We start from the raw sequence: 21,830 nt of genomic DNA, 5'->3' as shown, positions 1-21,830 counted from the left end.
GGCAAGCAGTGGGGAAGGTCTTGGCATTGTGTAATTTTTAACTTTGTACCAATACACAACTTCTTTGTCCCAGTTCATCTACAATCCACATTTTAATTGCTACATCTTCAAGCAACTCTTAGCACAATGAGTGTCAGATTACCCTTTCAAAGCATTCTTTAGAACATTGGTGTTCATCACCTGATGAAGGAGCAGCGTTCCGAAAGCTACTGCTTGCAATTAAACCTGTTGGACTATAACCTGGTGTTGTGTGATTTTTAACTTTAGAACATTGGTATGGTTCCCGGAGAAGCTGCTATTCCAGGATAGGCCACTGGGGTGGGAGAGGGCGCTGCAGTTCCCGGAGAAGCCGCTGTTCCAGGATAAACCGCTGGGGTGGGAGAGGGCGCTGCAGTTCCCAGAGAACCCGCTGTTCCAGGACACGCCGCTGGGGTGGGAGAGGGCGCTGCAGTTCCCAGAGAACCCGCTGTTCCAGGACACGCCGCTGGGGTGGGAGAGGGCGCTGCAGTTCCCGGAGAACCCGCTGTTCCAGGACAAACCGCTGGGACAGGAGAGGGCGCTGCTGTTCCGGGACAAGCTGCTGGGGTGGGAGAGGGCGCTGCTGTTCCAGGACAAGCCGCTGGGGTGGGAGAGGGCGCTGCCGTTCCAGGACAAGCCGCTGGGGTGGGAGAGGGCGCTGCCGTTCCAGGACAAGCCGCTGGGGTGGGAGAGGGCGCTGCCGTTCCAGGACAAGCCGCTGGGGTGGGAGAGGGCGCTGCCGTTCCAGGACAAGCCGCTGGGGTGGGAGAGGGCGCTGCTGTTCCCAGAGAACCCGCTGTTCCGGGACAAGCCGCTGGGGTGGGAGAGGGCGCTGCTGTTCCAGGACAAGCCGCTGGGGTGGGAGACGGCGCTGCCGTTCCAGGACAAGCCGCTGGGGTGGGAGACGGCGTTGCTGTTCCGGGACAAGCCGCTGGGGTGGGAGACGGCGCTGCCGTTCCAGGACAAGCCGCTGGGGTGGGAGAGGGCGCTGCCGTTCCAGGACAAGCCGCTGGGGTGGGAGAGGGCGCTGCTGTTCCCAGAGAACCCGCTGTTCCAGGACAAGCCGCTGGGGTGGGAGAGGGCGCTGCTGTTCCAGGACAAGCCGCTGGGGTGGGAGACGGCGCTGCCGTTCCAGGACAAGCCGCTGGGGTGGGAGACGGCGTTGCTGTTCCGGGACAAGCCGCTGGGGTGGGAGAGGGCGCTGCTGTTCCAGGACAAGCCGCTGGGGTGGGAGAAGGCGCTGCTGTTCCAGGACAAGCCGCTGGGGTGGGAGAGGGCGCTGCTGTTCCAGGACAAGCCGCTGGGGTGGGAGAGGGCGCTGCTGTTCCAGGACAAGCCGCTGGGGTGGGAGAGGGCGCTGCTGTTCCGGGACAAGCCGCTGGGGTGGGAGAGGGCGCTGCTGTTCCGGGACAAGCCGCTGGGGTGGGAGACGGCGCTGCTGTTCCGGGACAAGCCGCTGGGGTGGGAGACGGCGCTGCAGTTCCGGGACAAGCCGCTGGGGTGGGAGACGGCGCTGCTGTTCCAGGACAAGCCGCTGGGGTGGGAGACGGCGCTGCAGTTCCGGGACAAGCCGCTGGGGTGGGAGACGGCGCTGCTGTTCCAGGACAAGCCGCTGGGGTGGGAGACGGCGTTGCTGTTCCGGGACAAGCCGCTGGGGTGGGAGACGGCGCTGCTGTTCCGGGACAAGCCGCTGGGGTGGGAGAGGGCGCTGCAGGTTGAGGTGCCTTTGCCGAAATGGCCGCTAAGAAGTTGGGGACCCGGTTGGAGATTGAGATTGAGCGCTGTCGGAATGAATGTCTGTGGGAAAAGATCCCGGAGCTCGTTAAACAACTGTCGGCCAAACTCATCGGGAACGGTAAGGAGCCGCGGCCTCTCCTGGCGGTTTCCCCCCCCCCCCGGCCCCGGGTGATATCGGCCCCACCGGGGACTCGGGACCCAGAGTTCAGGGCTTCACCTCCCGAGGGTCGCCGAAGGAACCTGCCTCACCACCCCCCCACTGTCCCCCCCCTCACTGCCCCCCCTCCCCCCACTGTCCCCCCTCCCCCCACTGTCCCCTCCCCCCCCACTGTCCCCTCCCCCCACTGTCCCCCCACCCCACTGTCCCCCCACTGTCCCCTCCCCTCCCCCCACTGTCCCCTCCCCTCCCCTCCCCCCACTGTCCCCTCCCCTCCCCTCCCCCCACTGTCCCCCCCCACTGTCCCCTCTCCCCCCACTGTCCCATCGCCCCCTCACTGTCCCCTCTCCCCCCACTGTCCCCTCCCCCCTCACTGCCCCCCCCTCACTGCCCCCCTCCCCCCACTGTCCCCTCCCCCCACTGTCCCCTCCCCCCCCCACTGTCCCCTCCCCCCACTGTCCCCCCACTGTCCCCTCCCCCCACTGTCCCCCCCCCACTGTCCCCTCTCCCCCTCACTGTCCCCTCTCCCCCTCACTGTCCCCTCTCCCCCTCACTGTCCCCTCTCCCCCCCACTGTCCCCTCTCCCCCCCCACTGTCCCCCCCTCACTGTCCCCTCTCCCCCTCACTGTCCCCTCTCCCCCCCACTGTCCCCTCTCCCCCCCACTGTCCCCTCTCCCCCCCACTGTCCCCTCTCCCCCCCACTGTCCCCTCTTCCCCCCCCACTGTCCCCTCTTCCCCCCACTGTCCCCTCTTCCCCCCACTGTCCCCTCTCCCCCCCACTGTCCTCTGTCCCCCCCACTGTCCTCTGTCCCCCCCCACTGTCCTCTGTCCCCCCCCACTGTCCTCTGTCCCCCCCCCACTGTCCTCTGTCCCCCCCCCACTGTCCTCTGTCCCCCCCCCACTGTCCCATCCCTCCCTCCCTCCACTGTCCCATCCCTCCCTCCCTCCACTGTCCCATCCCTCCCTCCCTCCACTGTCCCATCCCTCCCCCCCCCCACTGTCCCATCCCTCCCTCCCTCCCTCCACTGTCCCATCCCCCCAGTCCCATTCTCCCCCCTCCCTCATGCTGTACCATCTCCCCCACCCCCACTATCCCACATTCCCCCCCATCACTCGCTGTCTGCCCCTCATCTCTCTCTCACCTGCCAGTAGTCCAGTTTAGTTTATCGTCAGTGGTAATCCCCAAGATGTTGATAGTGGAGGATTTAGTAATGTGGTGATATTTAGATTTTCTCATGTAGCTAATCATTGTCTAGTGCTTGTCTGGCATGAATATTATTTGCCACCTGGATATCTTTGGAATTGTTGCTGAACCCCTCTATTGCTGACCTTTGATGGAGTGAAGCTCATTGATAAATCAGCTGAAGATGTTTTGGTGAAAACACATTATCCTGGGTTAGTTCCACAGAGGCTGCCCTCCAAAAGTTATAACCATTTTAAACTTCGGCCTCAGTACCTATTGCGCCCCTTTGCTGCCCACTTTACCCATCTTGTCAGCCATTCCATAACCCTCACTCCCCCAATATCTCAACATCTCCCATTTGTCCCCTCTGTCACCCAGTTTTTAACAGATTAACCTAGAGTGCTCTGTAAAGTGTGTTGGGTTATGTGAGGATATTGTTCTGAGTTACTTGCCTGGCAGCATAGCATATCTCTACAAAACCTAGAGGTTGTTGCATTGAGAACGCAATGCAACATCTTCAGCAGGGTGACAAGCTGCAGGCCTGTGTTTTCAGCAGCTGGAATTCTGTTTCTGCTTTAGGGATAAGCTGTAGTGATTAGTAGATATTTTATCTGGAATGAATGGGTTGATCACTGTTGAACAGAATGAGCTGGACCACAACTGACACAACCCACACCCAGCAGAACATGAGGGAGCAATGTTAGCTGGGGCACCATTGAAACCTATTCCCCTGGCTATATCACTGAAGTGTTGATCATCATCTTTGAAGGTGTTGAACTCAATATTAAGTCCACAAGACTGTAAAGTGCCTATTTGAAGATGAGATGTTGTTCCTCCAGTTTGTGCTGTGATTCACTGGAACACTGCAGCATGCCGAGGGCAGACACATGGGGCATGTGAGCAGGGCGTTGTGTTAAAGCAACAGGCCACGGGAACATCGGGGTCATGCTTGTGCACAGATCGGAGGTGGTCGGCCAAGTGGTCACCCAGTCTATGTTTGGTTTGTCCAATGTAGAGTAGGCCACGTTGGGTGCAGTGATTACAGTGCACCAGATCGGAGGAGGGACAGGTGAAATGCTGCTTCACCTGGAATGACTGTTTCGGCCCTTGGATGGTGAGGAGGGGAAGGGGCAGGAGTTGCACCTTCTGCGGTTACATGGGAAGGTGCCGTGGAGAGGTGTGTGTGTTGTTGGTTGTGGAATAGATTAAGGTGTCCCGGAGGAAATGACGGGGAAGTGAGGGGAAAGTGTGTTTGGTGTTCTGCAGGAGCTTGCCCCTCCCCATCACTTTCAGCAGCGTGATTGGATTCCCCTTGCCCTCACTTTTCATCCCACCACCCTCCACATTGAAAGAATGATTCTGCTCCATTTCAGACAACTCCAACAGTCTCCTGGTTGCTTTGGGAAAGGGCACGGCTGTCTTACTGGTCAGTAAATTTGAAGAATCTTGTGGAAACACGGCTGTTGGTACTTATCCAATGGTTTGAGAGTCTACTATATATTTGGGGGGTGGAGGAAGTTGGTGGTTGGTTTTCCTGTGGGAACTGGTTGGAAGTGGACTTGAGGTTTTTCTGGGAGTTTAGTGAAAGATTCACCTTCTCGTGTGTTTCAGAGAAGGAGTTGCCGATGACCTGGAGCTCGATACTGAGTCAAGAATATCATCCGTATCAAAATCAGAAACTGCGAGAGCAACTCTGCAGGTCTGGCACTGGACTTGAAACATTAATTCTCATTTCCATAGAGGCTGCCAGACCGGCTCAGTTTCTCCAGCAGTATTGGTTTTTGTTTCAGATTTCCAGCATCCACAGTTCTTTATTTAGCGTCATCTGCACTTTGGGTGTGGTCTTCCATTTATCTTGGGTAAATCTACTCACTTCTCTCAATACTGCTCTTGATTGAGAGACTTCAATTTACTCTGTGTCTGTGACTGGCCGTAGTGTCATATTATATTATGTGTGTGGGTTATTGGACTCTAGTCCTTCACCCTGAGTCGAGAGTGAGTTGCTGGAAAAGCACAGCAGGTCAGACAGCATCTGAGGAGCAGGAAAATCGACGTTTCGGACTAGAGCCCTTCCTCAAGAATGAGCCTCCGGGGTGGAGTGATAAATGGGAGGGGGATGAGCTGGGGAGAAGGTAGCTAAGAGTGCAATAGGTGGATGGAGGTGGGGGAAAGGTGATAGATCAGAGAGGAGGGTGGAGTGAATAGATGGGAAGGAAGATGGAACAGGTCATGAGGATGGTGCCGAGCTAGAAGGTTGGAACTGGGGTAAGGTGAGGGGAAGGGAAATGAGGAAACTGGTGAAACCCATATTGATGCCCTGGGGTTTAAGATGAGGTGTTCTTCCTCCAGGTGTTGGGTGGACGAGGAAGTGGTACTACATAAATGATGCATTGTCTGTGAATGGGGAACTGATGTGGCAGGCTCCCTTGGTGGGAGTCATGGATAAACTCAAACCTGCTTATGTTTCCTGACAAAATCTGACTTCCAATTGTGTTGGAACCCCTTTGCCATTGGACCAATGTTTAGTTGATGGAGTGGGGTGTCAACCCATAGTGATCTGATTCTGAGGCGTGTGTGACTCAGCCCCAAATGTTGTGTTGGGATTGCTTGCTCTTTTCTGAAGAGATTGTGTACATCTTCTGTATCTCTGTCAGAGTCAACATTGAAGGAGAATGCCAGTGTTTAAAGTCAAATCGACAGAATAAGGGACACTCAGCCTCACAAACACATCAGTAATTGCAATTTGGGAAGTATTTAATTTTCTGTGAGGGGCTTTAGAGATCCTAAGGACTTGAAAGGCGGTAGAGAACAGTAAGTTTGTTTTTCTTTTCTGTAAGATTCTGTCACTTCTGTTCTCTCTCAGATGACCTGGCAGAGCTGCTACTTGGAGAGTCAAAGTTGGAGCTGTACCTGAAAGACAGTCCAATCAAACAAGGAGTCACTCCTTCAGATGCCAAGCCAAAGCTAAGCGAGGTGAAGAAGCACTTGCTAGGTGCACTCGACAGAGGCAATTTAAAGGTAATACATCTTTCATTCAGGATCTTGCTACAACCTTTGTACCTGAAAGAAAAGCAGAGAATGATGTGAGTGCTGAGCAGGTAAGGCGACATCTGAGGAAGGAGAAACAAAGTGGATGCTTCAGTTTAATGACAATGAATCTGAACCTGGTTCTCCCCTACAGATGCTGCCGGATCTGCAAAATGATTTAACCATTTTTGTGGAGCACTTCTGTTTTGTACCAGTTTACAAACAAAGTATGCAGTGTTAGCAGCATGATTAACAGTGTTCTTACACTCATATACCTGGAAATCTCGAATCATTTTAAAAACTGACTAAAAATGCTGTTGCGTTGAAGGTATTTTGTAGATGGCGTGGTGCTGAGTGTTAGGGCATTGTTGTTGGGTGGCTTTTTTTAAGCTCTGGATATGCTTTTGTGAAGAATTTTATTAGAATTGTTATAGAATCCCCACAATGTGGAAGCAAGCCATTTGACCCATTGAGTTCACACTAATCCTCCGAAGAACATCCCACCCAGACCCACCGTCTTACCTTGTCTCTGTAACTCTGCATTTACCATGGCTAACCCACCTAACCTACACATTCCTGGACACTATGGGAAGTTTAGCATGGCCAATCCACCTAACCTGCACATCTTTGGACTGAGGGGGGAAACTGGAGCATGTGGAGAAAACTTACGTGCAAACTCCATACTGACAGGGGCCCAAGGCTGGAATTGATAGGGGTCCCTGGTGCCATAAGGCAGCAGTGCTGACACTGAACTATTAAATTTTATATATAGATATATAATACCTATATTAAAGGTATGATATAAATGTAAACAGTTGCCTGATTTTCTGGAGTGATTCCTGATGAAGGGCTTATGCCTGAAACGTCGAATTTCCTGTTCCTTGGATGCTGCCTGACCTGCTGCGCTTTTCCAGCAAAACATTTTCAGCTCTGATTTTCTGGAGTACCATTTATGGTGTACAAGGGTGTCTGTTCTAACTCAGGTTTCACACTTCAAAATGTCACATACCTTTTAATAAAAACCATTCTCAGGCCACTGATACATCACTTTCAGTTTAACAATGTTAGGGGAAATTTGAAATCTAGCTGAAGTGAGTAATTTTCATTTTTAAGTTGGCTAATATTTCTCATTAATTAGAGTTTAATTGCTGATGACCTCCAGCTTTCCAGAAATTAGGTTTTATGGTCTTAAAAATCATGCCCCAACAGTGGTTGTATTTCAAAAGTACTTAATTGGCTACAATATTCTTTGCGATGTTTGGTGGTCATGAGAGATTGTATAAACCCCAGTCTGTCTTTTTTAATATTCGGAGTACCTAAACAATCTTTACATTTAATGCAAAAACAGAAATTGCTGGCCAAACTCAGCAGGCAGGTAGCTTCTAGTCCAGTCTCTCTCCATCAGATTTATCAGTCACTGGACGTAACATTAACTCTGCTTTCTACCCACAGAAGCTGCCACATCTAGTGGGTTTCGTCAGCATTTTCAGGTTTTGTTCCAGATCTCTTGCATTTGAAGTTCTTGTTTTATTTTCATTTAATACCATATTTGTGTAAATAAAGTTAATAAAATCTCTGTTAAACAAGGCTCATCGCCAGCCTTCATAACCAGACTTGACCTGACAATCCTCTGTCACTTTCTGCAGTGAGATGAGCTGTCTGCTCTGTATTATATGTGCAGCAGTTTCATCGGTTCCTCCCATTTAGCTCCAGGTTTGCTTCCAGCTTGCCTTGTTTAACCACACCGCCACCCTCCCCCCAAAAACATCAGCAGAGCCCAGATTGAGAAGCTGATGTTTGCTAAGGTATTTACGCACTGCACTGTTTGCTCTTTTGTCAGCAAGACTTTGCTCAGGAAGCCAACTTGATATTGGCCAAGTGTTACTATGTGGAGGGTGACCACACCCGGGCTCTCAACCTGTATTCCAAGGTTGATCTGGAAAAGTTGCAGTTGGTGGGAGTGCCTGTCTACAGACTGAGGATCATTGCAGAATCCTATGCTACAAAAGGTAAGTGGACTTTTATTCCAAATATCTGTTCCAAAGTTGTGTTATTCAATAAAGATGTACAAAAAAATTTAAAAACAAAAACAAAACAATAAAACAAAGCAGTCTGCCTAGACTGGTATTCTGCATTTCGGGGAAAAATAAATTTTGGAGGTTAATTGGCTTTTGAAGAGAAGGATTTCATCCGTGTGAAGGGGAGACTCGGCTAAGGGGTAGCCCTGTCCTGTCCTCCCTGCCCATGCTGACTGCCTTGCGATGTCCTGCCATCATTTTTTGTTCTTATCACAAAAGAGCGACATGTATGGATCAGCCACGATTTTATTGGATGTCTGCAGTAGGAAACCAATTGTGCTGCAACAACCTCGTGACAGCACCTCGGCTTTCACTCTATTTCCAAGAAGGATTTGGGCAAATTGGAGAGGGTCAGATTGGAGGATCTTGTCTCCAGAACTCTTTCATTTCATTCATCTATTTATCAAATCTAACCTTCAATATTGTCATAATTTCTTCCTCAGCTAATTGGAGGTAATTTCCCCCCAGTCCATGAGAGAGACGAGGTCTTTGACTTCTGTTTTAATTCTTTTACGTTTAATCTTCCATCTGTGCCAGCCATTCTCAATGCCTCAGCTATTGGAAGCTGACTGATTCTATCTGCCTAATCCTTCTTAAAATTTGGAATTATCTTGCTTTATTATCTACAATGTTTTAGTTAAAACAAAATCCTCCACACTTTTCAAGTCTCCTTTCATATTGCCTTAGACCAAAGTACCTAGTGAAACGAAAGAAAGATGCTGAAAATCTGAAATGAAAACACAAAATACTGGAAATGCTCAGTAGGGTCAGGCATCATCTGAGGAGAGTGTATCAGGCCTGAGGAATGTTAGGAAAATCCATATGTTTGAGCAGTTGCATGTTGGGCAAAAAGAATGAAAAGTAATTTCTGTAATAGGGTGGAGGGGGGTGGAGAGAGGAGAGATTTTAGATCAATGCTATCTGAAAGGAAAATCAAGAGGAAAATGGACCGAAACAAATGTAAAAACAAACAAACCAACTAAGAAAAACACATCAAAATGGAGTTAGAAGCCTTTAACATTTCATTGAGGGGGTGTAGGCATCGCTGGCTGTGTCAGCATTTATTGCCCTTGAGAAGGTAGTGGTGAGCTGCTGCATTTAATTGCAGCGGTCCATGTCCTGTAAGCACAGCTACAATGCCATTAGGGAGGGTGTTTCAGGGTTTGGCCCTGGATGGTGACACGTACCATGACAAAGCAGGATTTGACCCAGCCACAATAAAGGAATGGTGATATATTTCTAAGTCAGGATGGTGAGTGGCTTAGAGGGGAACTTGCAGGTGGTGCTGTTCCTATGTATCTGCTGTCCTTGTCCTTTTAGATGATAGCGGTGTGGGTTTGGAAGGTATTTTGGAAAGCCTTGGGTTGCTTTGTCCTGGATGGTGACACGCTTCTTGAGTGTTGTTGGTGCTGCTGTTATCCAGGCAAGTAGGGAGTATTCCAAACACTCCTGACTTGTACCTTGTAGGTGGTATAGTGGCTTTGAGGAGTCAGGATGTGAGTTACTGCATGATTCCTAACCTCTGACCTGCTCTTGTTACTACAGTATTTACGTGCCTAGTCCTGGTCAGTTTCTGGTCAATGGTAACTCCTGTAGAAAGTGATAGATTGTGTTTGTAATGCATTGAATATTAAGGATTGATGATGAGATTCTCTCTTGGTGATCGTCATTGGCATTTGGGTGGCGTGAATGTTATAATCTAAAATTGCTAACTGCAGCAATGCCCTGTCAAACGATGCGATGCTGTTCCTTGAGATTGCATTGAACCCTATAAGAGACACAGCAGCAGGTCAAGGACAGAAAGGTCAACATTAGAATCAAGTTGGAGAATTAAATGGAAGGCAATTAGAGCCTGATGGTGATCGTATAGATTGAAAGGAGGTGTTCTGCCAAATCAGTCCCCCAGTCTGTCTCTGATCTCGCCAACACCGAGGGTACTGTGTCATAAGCTACGAATCGACTATGATGAATTGAAAGAGGTACAAATTCTTCTCTGTTACTCTTGTAGTGTTTGAGCTGAGGATGTTGAGAAGGGATGTCAGGGTAGGAAACAGGTTGTAGTATGATGAATTGCTCTGTCCAAGCAGATGAGACTGAGAATCGGGGAGAATGTAAGAGAGCTCTTTTAGAAACAATAATGTGAACGGTGTAGCCTAGGTAGTTATAGTAGAGGGGATCGGTTAGCTCAGTTGGCTGGGTGCTTTGCAATGCTGAATGATGCCAACAGCATGGATTAAATTCCCACACCGGCTGAGGTTGCTATGAAGGGCTTTCTTTCCCGCTGCTTCCCATCACCAGTTGAGTCGCCCTAATGAGCAAGCAGCCCTGTGGTCTGGTCGCCGTTATGGGAGTTGCTGGGTTTATAGTGAACATTGGTTGATTCTTTCCATTTCTGAGAAGTCAAGGAAGGGAACAATAAAACTTGAAGATGGATCTTTTTTGTGGATAAAATTACTCAAAAATCAGATTTTGTAGCAGGTCATATTACAGTTTATTACGAAAAAGCTTTGGAGAGATGCGAGGTCGCCCTAAGAGTGAGATTCCAACCAGGCAATCTCACCAATTACAAAATTCAGCACTCTTTATATCTTTGAATTATAGCAAAGCACACAGTTTTGATTACGTAAACTGCTCTTCAGAATGTCATTCTCTATACCGGTGTCCGTCTGCTGAGACTGCAGCCACCAGTTATTTTGAGTTTGTGGTTTTACTTGTGAATGGTCATTCTTCCGGTTATCCAGCTTGCTCCTGCAGCAGTCAGCACTTTAGCAAGATTTAGCACAAATTGCAAATTTCACAAAATTTTGTCAATGATCCCAACATGCTTTGCAAATGTAGTCAAATGCTCTACTTCAATTTTGTTTGGGGAAAAGACATTGGAAGCAAACTCAGTTACATCTTTCAGTTCCAGTTGAGAGCAGGCCAAAATCATCTATGTATAGAAAAAAAGAAGTGGGGGGAGGGGCCTGAGCATGAGTGGAACAAGAAATATTTCACATCTCCGACTGTGAGAAAGCTGTGGCAAAAACCCATCAGGGTATTGATAACAACAGCTTTGATATAGTGGAAGTGGAAGAAAACATTGTTTGGTGTGTGGACAAGTTCAGTTAGGTGGATGGGAGAGTGTTTGTTGGTACATCTAATGAATAGGTTGAATCCTTTTAAAGCTTCAATAGACTTTTCTATGGATGGGAATCCTACACACATTACTCTGATTGAGGTCCTTATGTGGGCTAAGCTTTATCTGTTGGCTTTTATTTTCTATGATTTTGCAATTGAGAAACTTCTTGAATTTTGTATATAGATATGGAACAGCTTTGTTGAATTGTGATTCCCATTGATCTGCACCCTTAAATTTCTGAGATCACTGAGACTTGAGAAAATTGTTGATGATTAAAATCTTGATGTACGTGTTCTTTCTGAATTCCCATTGAAAACCATTCATTTTCTCTTTTAGAGGCCAGACAATGCTGCTGTATCATCTTGGAGCACAGCTAGTAAAACTGTTTGAGGGCAGTCTGTGGGTTCAAGGTCAGCTATTAATCACAGCGTCTATCAGATGAAAGAATAACTGCAAAGCTGTCTGTTTGCCAGGCTTCCTGTTACCTGTCTTAGCCTTTGCTTTCCAGTGAAGCATTTTCAAAATGTATTGGGGTTTGGGCATTGTTGTTAATAGTTGAAATCTGAATGGAACATAGAACAGTCCAGCACGGGAACAGGCCCTTCAGCCCATCATCTCTGTGAGTGAGTTAGTTATTGTCACATATATTGAGAAAGATGCCGTGGTAACTGTTTTTTCGCCACAATTTGAAGAGTGGCAGTTGGAGTTTAATTTGGATAAATGCGAGATATTAGATTTTATTTAAACAAACAAAAGGCAAGACTTTTTCAATTAAAAGTAGGGCCTTGGATAGTGTTGTAGAAGACAGAGACCCAGGGGTTCGGGTCTGTAATTCTTTTAAGTTTGCTTCATTTATAGATAGGAGAAAGTGAGGTCTGCAGATGCTGGAGATCAGAGCTGAAAATGTGTTGCTGGAAAAGCGCAGCAGGTCAGGCAGCATCAAAGGAACAGGAAATTCGATGTTTCGGGCATTCCTGATGAAGGGCTTATGCCCGAAATGTCAAATTTCCTGTTCCTTGGATGCTGCCTGACCTGCTGCGCTTTTCCAGCAACACATTTTCAGTTCATTTGTAGATAGGATGGTTAAGAAGGTGTTTCGCACACTTGCCTTCATTGCCCAAACCTTTTGAGTATGGCAGTTGGGATGTCATGTTGGGGTTGTACAGGACGTTGGTGAGACCTCTTTCTAGAGTACTGTTTTCAGGTCTGGTCGCCCTGTTATAGGAAGGGTATTATTAAGCTGCAGAATGTTCAGAAGAGCTTTACCAGATTTTTGCTGAGAATGGAGAGTTTGGGTTGTAAGGAGAGGCTGCATAAGCTGGGTCTTTTTTCACTGCAGTATAGGAGATTGAGAGGTGACCTTATGGAGGCTTATAAAATAATGACGGGTATAGATAAGGTGGATGGCAGGTGTATTTTCCCTAAAGTGAGGGATTTCAAGACTAGGGGCCATATTTTTAAGGCGAGAGGAGAAAGATTTTAACAAGACATGAGAAACAATTTTTGTACACAGAGGGTGGTTCCTATGAAGAATGAACTTCCAGGGGGAAGTGGTGGATGTGTGTACAATTCCAACGTTTAACAGACATTAAGATAAGTACGTGAATAGGAAAGGTTTGGAGGGATACAGGCCAGGTGCAGGCAAATGGGGCTAGTTTAGTTTGGGATTACGGTTGGACTGAAGGATCTGTTCAGCACCATTTTTGAGTTACGAAAGGAATAAAAAGAAATTACATAAATAGAGATTCTTATAAGGAGTATTCAAATACATCTTCAGGGATTCTGCAAGGTCCCTCCTCAAGAAGTCCCCACTCCAGGTGCGGCAGTGAAGACCCTGACAGGAAGCGACGCTTCAGGCCTACCGCAGGCATTGTCACCACTGCAGCCAAAGACCGACCGAGTTGATACTCCGGGCCTTCCGCAGCCAGGAGCCCTCATTTTGGGCACAGCCGCAGGTGCTGACTCGCTGAGTCCATGCTGTGGGCCTGATGCAGCGAGGAGTCCCAGCTCCATGCCTCACCACTGCAGTAGCTGATGACCTGCCAAGTCCTGTCCATGATCCAGGCCTATTGCAGCTAGGAATCCTCGCTCTTGGCACAGCCACTAACTGCAACTGATGCCCTGCCGAAACTGCTCTGGCTTCTCCCAGGCATCAGAAGATGAAGGATAAAAAAGAAAGGTGAAAGGAGAAAGCGAGAGAAGGCTGTGGCTAGTTGGAACAGATGGGCTAGGAGCTTGAACACAACCTCATGTGCTGGCACCGTCATCTTGAATTTCCAACCGTGATGCTATTCTAAACCAATCTCATCTGTCTGCACATGCTCCATATCCCTTTATTCTCTATCTGTTCATGTGTCAGTCTAAATGCCCCTTAACTTTGCTGTTGTAACTACCTCTATGACCTCCCCCAGCAGCGGGTTAAAAGCCCCTGCTACCATCTTTAAAAAATAAAGTTTCCTCATAAGTCGTCTTTAAATTTTCCTCCTCCCACCTTAAACCTGGGTTTGACATCTCCCCCCAGGAAAGGGACTCCGACAATCCACCCTATCTGTGCCCTTCATAATTTTTATACACTTCTGTCAGGTTACCCCATCAGCCTCTGAGGCTCTAGCGGAAATAATGTATGTTCGTCTAATCTCTCCTTAAAGCTAATTGTCCTATTGTCACTGTAATCTTGGATAGTAAGGATGATCAAGAGAACATTCGGATTTGTTGTTGGGCGGGAGCGAGGAGAGGTGGTTGGTAAGTCTGCTTTGGTCTGGAGAGAATAAGATGTCTTCAGTTATGGGGGAGGGTATATCTGAAAGATCTTTTGAAGTTCAGTTGGACACTGTTCCATTTAGAATTATACTTTGCAAAAGGCCAACTGTGATTGTGTAGACTCTTCAAGGATTTATCCAGTCAACTTATACAAATGTAAGGTACTCTCAGACTATCTGAAAATGCCGATTACAACTGACCTACACTAGACTTATATTTGTAATAATGACACAGATAAATCCTGAATTCTTTCCTGAAACCATTACGTTTGATTGTGCTTCATAAAACCGGCCTCTGCTGTTCTAATATCCATTCGAGCGGCTTGGTGTCAAATTTTGTCTAAATTATGTTCTTGTGGAGAGGATATTCAAAGCCACATTAAATTGAGTGGCTTTCGAGTAGAATTTTCCTTCTCTTGATCATTCTTAAGATTTATTGCCTGAACTAAATTTCTCTGAGAAGGTGATGGTGAGCTGTCTCCTTGAATCGCTGCAGTCCCTGTCGTTAAGAACACCCACACTGCCATTTTGGAGTGAGTTCCAGGATTTTGACCTTGTGACAGTTAATGGTAATATGCTTCTGATGCAGCATGTTTTGGCTCTTGGTAGGGAACTTGCAGAGTGGTGATCCATTTATCTGCTGCCCTTGTAGGTGGTAAGCGGGAATAGGTTTGGAAGGTGCTATTGGAAGAGGCTTTGGTGAGGCTGCAGTGCATCTTGTAAATGGCATAGATTGCTACAGTGTCGGTGGTAGAGGGAGAGTGAATGTTTGGGGATGCGGTGTAGTCATGAGGCCTGCTTTATCCTGGATGATATTGATTTTCATGAGAGTTATGACTTGCAGGTGCCAATGTTGGACTGGGGTGGACAAAGTTAAAAATGACACAACACCAAGTTATAGTCCACCAGGTTTATTTGGAAGCACTAGCTTTCGGAGCGCTGCTCCTTCATCAGGTGGTTGTGGGGGTTAAGATCATGCTCACAGAATTAATAGCCAAAGGAGTCCAGTGTCATGGAGATGTGATACAGGAAACAATCTTAGATTAAAACTTGCATCTTTTAGAATGGGGTAAGCTGGTTTCTGTTCTTTGCTATGTGAATCTCAGAACTTCTTTTAGATTACATTCCCAAGATAGCTCAGCTTTTTAAACAATAGGTGTGAAGTCTGTCTGTTTTCCAATGCTATGTCAGACTGACAAACCCTCACAGTTTTACAGTTTCACATGGATTCATGCAGTTTTTGAGCAAAATTAAATGTATTTCTGCCAAAAACAATTCACCCCATACGCTTATATGTGTGCTCATGTAGGAGCGACAGATTGAGAGTGCATGTGAGTGTGTGGGTGTGAGTGCACATGATATATGTGTGTGTGTAGGCTTGGTTAAGTGTGTCTGAATGTGTGATGGTGTATGTGTGAGAGGATGCATGTGTCTGTGTGAGTGCGGGGTTGTGTATGTGCACACATGAGAGCTTGTGTGTGAGTGAGGAGTCCCCCTGCACTGCACCACACTGCAATAAAATGAAGGTTTCCTTTAATATTTAGATTTAGGTTATAGTGCCATTGAAAGGGCTATCACTAGTCAATTTATCTTGATTTGTTCTTTAAAAAGAATGAAAAAACAGTATAATCAACTATGATTGAGTTAGGAAGTCTGCGTTTGTAACGTTTCCTTTTGTAAATAAATACCAGTCTGAGTAAGTGTTGTCTCCTGTATCATTCCTTCCCATCTGGCTTTTTGGAATTTATTTCAGATGGAGGATCATGATATTCTCTCCCTCCATCACTAGCATGCAGGGTTATATACCATCTCCAAAATGTACTGCAGAAACTTGTCAAGGTTATTTTGACATTGTCATCCAAATCTGTGATCTATGACCTTCAAAGACAAGGTCACCAGACTGATGGGGACACCAACACCTTTAATTTCCTCACCTCGCACATCATCCTAACTTCAAACTGTGTTTTCATTTCTTTGCTATTGCTGAGTCAAAAATATGAAACCCATGCCCTTGTTGCACTATGGGGCATCCACACCATTTGGGCTCTGATGCTTCAAAGAAGCCACTCAAATCCACCTTCTCGAGCAATTAGGGATGGGTGTTATGTTAGTCTAGCCAGCAATGCTCACCATACGAACAAATAAAGAAAATAATAAACTGTATCAAGGCTGTTGTGGCTGCTGAGATGGAAGCTGAGGAACATGGTTTGAGTCAGCGAATTTCAAGTGTGCTGCCTCATCTTGCCTGACCATGCTTGATATCGATACTTGATCCCTTAAAGTCTAAGGTGCCTCATTCCTCAATAGTCACATCTCTCTGTCCTGATCTCCACTCCATAGGAATAGGGATAATATAAAGGACAATGAAAATTGTCGCTCTCCCATGCTAGCATGTATATTCTTGTAAAGCTTGCTGGCTATTTGTCACAAGAGTAGATGTTGTGTTATTTAATACATCATTTTGATCCCAGCTAATGGTAATACTGGGCAAATTAAACCCCGGAATGAATCTGAATTGGCAGATTAGCTCCAAAACACACAACAGAAATTGCTGGCGAGGCTCAGCTGGTTGTGTGGCCTTGCTAGAGAGAAAACAGTTCATGTTTCAGTTCAGAGACCCTTCTTCAGAATTAAATATTTGGATAGCTGATAGATTCATTGGTCACCATGATGGTTTAATTACTGAAGCATAGTCACATGAGGTTGCAAGTGTCCTTCAACAACAGAATGCAAACTTCTTACACTTTAAAAAAAAATCTATTTATGTGACAGTTGAAATACAATAGCAGAAGAGAATGTCAACTTAATGCCAGAAAAATATCACTTCTATCTCAGCGTATTAATTCTTCCGTTAACTGAATTCTCAGCTTACTCACATAGGACTGTCAATACCATTTTACGAATCTTTTCGGAGACCATTGGCATGAACTTTTCATAATTTTAACTTAAAATTTTTCAGTTTTTCAAGAACTTGATCTGTACAAATTTCTAGCTTGGAAGCTTCAGGGAGATGCTTGATTTCCCTAGATTGAAGGCTTGATTCTCTGGCTGGGAGAAAACTTCTCCTTACTGAACTAATTACCTTGGTTCTGTTAGCAGCTCAGCCGAATAAATATTCCATTTATTTAATCTTTCAGCTTTCCTATCAGACATTCGACTGAACTCCCATGCCTTCTCAGAAACAGTGAAGTTGGGATACTGTTCCAAATGACTTTTTGAACTTCTTAGAAAAAAAGGTTCACAGAATTAATCGCAATTCATCTCCTCTATTTTAAAAAACACTCCGTAAATTATGATTGATATAAGACATACACCTTTTATGACAGCATTATTTATTTTTAGAATATTCGCTGAGGTGTTGTGGCTGCTTTTCTGATATTTTACCAGATGGGGGCATCTGAGTACATATGACTGCATTGAGATTATCTTCAAAGCGAGTTCAGTGTTAATTGCATAGTCTAAGCCTGGTCTTAAATCCTGTGTGTGCTCGTGTACACAAGATTTACCCTACAATCAACACCAATAATTTGTCTGTCATTGTTTTTCATTCTGTTTAGAAAATAAAGGGGTAATAGAGACCTTCAGTTTACAGATTAGAACTGGTTAACATATTACTCAGAGTTTGAATAGTTATGGTACTGGAGTATTAACCTAGAGATTGAGGGTTCACATGCCACCCATTGACAAGTGGAATTAACTTGAATGTAAGCAATAATTGCTTGATTGTTCACTAATGCTCTTCAGGGAAGGAAATGTGGCTCTTGCATAATCTAGACCGATGTGTGACTCCAAACCTCTCATTATATGCTTCACACTTATTGCCCTTTGGTTTACCCCATCACCACTGTCCCTGAGCATTTTCAAATAGAGAATAAATTCACAGCCATCTCAAGTTTGATGAGATAGTATGGGAAGGGATGGCATATGTATTACATCTTAGATAGAATGACTGAAGAGTTCTGACAGCTGAGGCTGGTGATGTAATTTTATGATATCAATATGAATTTGTTTAGAAATTATTGGATCCTTTGTGTCATGAGTGAAAATGTTATTAGAAAAAAATAATCTATGATAATAGAAATTAAAACACGAAATGCTGGGGAAACTCATCAAATCCAGCAGCATCTGTGTGCAGAGAAACAGTTGACATTTTGAGTCCATTGTGACTCATCTTCAGAAAATTGATTCAGTTCTTGTGTCCACGTATTTTGCCAGATCTGCTGAGATTTACCATTTTAAATTTTTATTTCCGATTTCCAGTACTTGTGGTATTTTACCTTTTTTATGAAAGATCTTGTTACAGCTAATCATTCACAAATACTGCTTATTCCTTACCCTTCATACTGGTGCATCTTATACATTTTGCTTGTTCCTCTTGCAGCCATTTGAAGTTTTCCAGCTTGCCATTTCTTACCTCCACATTTTCAAGCTTGCTGGAAAACAACTGCTGCTTGGTCCTTCTGTCATCTTACACTTTTACACACATGTCCACCATTCCAAAAAGAGCTAGTCACTTTCTTGTAAATAACTTCTAGTGGGTGAGGAGCCTTGGGGAGAGGTGCACATGTTAATGATTAAAATGTTTTAAAGAAGTTTAACGCCACTATTAGAAACACGCTGGACATTTAAAAAATTACTTCATATACCTGTTCTGTACTCAAATCTGCTGCTAGTAATTTAGTCCTTTATTTTTTGCAAGAAATATTAATTTACTCCATAAAATAATGATTCAGTGCTGAAGAAAGCCAATCAGCCCATCGTTCCTGTATAGCCAATTCGATGTGCTCTTCCCCATAAATTATGAATTTGAATTAATTAAAAATGATGCTAAAATAATACAAAGTAATTCAGATAAGTTAACTTTAAGAGCATACAAAAATTATATATATTTTGTGTAAATGACCAGGGTATTAGTAACATGTGGCACCAGAAAAGCACATCAGGTCAGGCAGCATCTGAGGAGCAGGAGATTCAATGTTTCGGGCATAAGCCCTTTATCAGGAATGTGGGGAAGGGGGCTGACTGATAAATAGGGTGGGGTGAGGTAGCTGAGAAGGTGATAGGTAGATGCAGATGGGTTAGTGATGGTGATAGGTTGGAGCAGAGAGTGGAGTGGATAAGTGAGAAGGAAGATGGACAGGTAAGACAGTTCAAGAGGGCGGTGCCGAGCTGGATCTGGGATGAGGTAGGGGGAGGGGGGATGAGGAAACCGGTGAAGTCAATGTTGATGTCGTTTGGTTGGAGGGTCTCAAGGTGGAACCACTTCAACTCCCCCTCTCCCACTCCGCCAATGATATGCAAGTCCTGGGCTGCGTCTTCTACTACCAAATGCTCTCTTCCTCCATTGGTAGGAGACGCAGCCCAGGACTTGCATATCATTGACGGAGTGGAAGAGGGGGAGTTGAAGTGGTTCCGCCTCGGCACCCTCCCACCCGACATCCTAACCCTCCTACCTGACATCCTAATTATCTCACAACCCACTCTTTCCCCCCCCCCCAACATTCCTGATGAAGGGCTTATGCCTGAAGCGTGACTCTCGTGCTCCTCAGATGCTATCTGACTTGCTGTGCTTTTCCAGCACCACACTTTTCGACTGTGATCTCCAGCATCTGCAGTCCTTACTTTCTCCTTTAGAGTGTAAATAACACCATGCAGCTTATCAACTGATGCCCTTTCATATGAATGTGTCTGTGATAGCAACCTGGCAACTCCTGCTAAAATCATATCAAAAATCTGTTTGTACTGTGCTATGTAACTGTATATATTGAAACTGTTTACATTGCCAACACCGACAGTAACATAGGTTAAGAGTGACATATATCAGGCTCACTGGTGGTCACAGAAATGGTGCATTTGTTTATGAATACTGGGAGTCCAGTTCTAGCAGTAATTTTCTGAATGGTGTTTCTGTGTGCCCTCTATTCCCACTCCATAATTTCGTTTTAATGAGAGATCCAAATAACTGTGTAATCCTGAGCCTGTGAAATCAAGCTATCATTCTTATTTATTTACGGTTTACAGGTTACACTTTGAAACAACCACTCTTACTGTTTGGAGCCCCCTACTGGTAAAATAGCTTTGTTTGGAACAAAAGTTAGAAAGAGACTGAGTCATGGTTTCTATTATAAAAATACAAAAATGAAAACAGTTACAATGGAAGAAGAAAGACTTGCATTTGTATAGCAACCTCAAAATATTGAAGACAATGAAACATAGTTACTTCTGAAATATAGTCACTGTTGGAATGTGGGAAATGTGACATCTAATTTAAACACAGCAAGATCCTGCAAATATCAAAGTGATAATGACCAGATGATGTGTTTGTGATGTTGGATGAGGGATGAATTATTATTAGTCAGAATACCCTTGTTCTTCTTTAAAATAAAGCTGAGAGATTTTATCCACGTGAGACACGTTGTGGATTTTGCTTTAAAATGTAGCTATAAGGATAGTACCAAGAGCCGTGTTAATGCTTCATCCACACAGCACTGGAAGGCCAGGTTTGGATCCACAGCCTTCCCGATTTGGAGGTGAGAGTGCCTTCCAAAGTTATTGTTCAGGGCTTATAGTCAATAGGTCATTACATCACAGGAATCGATGTGAGCTCTGTGCAGAGTAATCCCAATCAGTCCTATTCCTTGCTCTATCACAATTGCCCTGCCAGTTTATTTCCTTCAAATGCCTATTTAATTTTCTTTTCCTATCACTAATTATTTCTGCTTCCACCACCCTCGTAGGCAGTGGGTTTTGGCTAGTTACTTTTTATTGTTTAAAAAAAGGTTCTTCCTTGCATCTGTCCTACGTCTCATTCGCAAACGTTTAATCATTAACTAATGGGAAAAGCTCTTCTTCATTTAAATCTCAAGGGAGATTTAAACAATCCTTGGGTAAGCATGTGGGTGTTGATGGGATAGTGTCGGGGAATGGGCTTAGATTAGTTCACAGGTTGGTGTAACATCGAAGGCTGAAGGGCCTGTTCTGCACTGTATTGTTCTATGATCTATGTTCATCTGGCTTATTTGAACCTGTCAAAAGTTTGAATGTCACCTCTATCAAAGCTCTCCTTGATCAGCTTTGCTACAAGGCGAATAACCCCAAATCCTCCAAATTAACCTTGCAGTTAAAAATCTCTCATTCCTGAAGAATCTACTCCCCCTCAGAAACCCTCAAATAATAATAGTAGTGTGAAAATAATAGTGAAAAGCTGGATGAGTATTAAATGCTGCAGATGATTTCCTGTGTCCTGTGTCAGAACATGCATACTGACTGATATTGATGGAAGCAGAATGCCATACAGTGCAAAGTGGGTTTTTAATGGTATGGGGAATGTTCATAGTTTGCTAGCTCTTTCATGATAGTAATGAAATTCAGTCGCTGCTCAAGTGGAGTGGTGACATTTGAGGAATTGCTCCCTATTGTTATAACCTTGGATTAACTATAGCCTAATTATTTTTGCTGCAGGATATGAAAGTTGATTGTGAGTAGCTGCCTTCTGAATGATGTTCGAACCAAATAGTTGTAGATATGACTCTTTCAGGTGTGGCAAGCATTAAACTTTTAGCAGAAACATGGAATTGTACTATTGTCTTTACAATCTCAGAAACACACCTAAACTTAAAACAAAAGGTTAATTTCTCTTTTATTGTCTTGGGTTGAGACAGTGGTGCTAGAAAAGCACAGCAGGGCAGGCAGCATCCGAGGAGCAGGAGAATCGATGTTTCGGGCATAAGCTCTTCATCAGGAAGGCTTA

General features: G+C 45.3%; 1 protein-coding gene across 3 annotated transcripts in view; it reads left to right on the top strand.

Annotated features, from left to right (window-relative positions):
- The first annotated feature begins 1,743 nt into the window (after window positions 1-1,743).
- ttc7b (tetratricopeptide repeat domain 7B) overlaps window positions 1,744-21,830 on the top strand; it is a 351,966-nt gene continuing 331,879 nt past the window's right edge. For all 3 annotated transcript variants that reach the window (XM_060829465.1, XM_060829463.1, XM_060829466.1), the window contains exons 1-3: window positions 1,744-1,873; window positions 5,959-6,113; window positions 7,963-8,131. In XM_060829465.1, the coding sequence (XP_060685448.1) occupies window positions 1,753-1,873; window positions 5,959-6,113; window positions 7,963-8,131 (445 nt within the window). In that variant the 5' untranslated portion in view covers window positions 1,744-1,752. The remainder of the gene's footprint in view (window positions 1,874-5,958; window positions 6,114-7,962; window positions 8,132-21,830) is intronic.

This window comes from Hemiscyllium ocellatum, chromosome 8 (genome assembly GCF_020745735.1).
Source record: "Hemiscyllium ocellatum isolate sHemOce1 chromosome 8, sHemOce1.pat.X.cur, whole genome shotgun sequence".
Taxonomy (NCBI): domain Eukaryota; kingdom Metazoa; phylum Chordata; class Chondrichthyes; order Orectolobiformes; family Hemiscylliidae; genus Hemiscyllium; species Hemiscyllium ocellatum.
The sequence above is the reverse complement of the archived record's forward strand: the minus strand, read 5'-3'. Positions and strand labels throughout refer to the sequence as shown.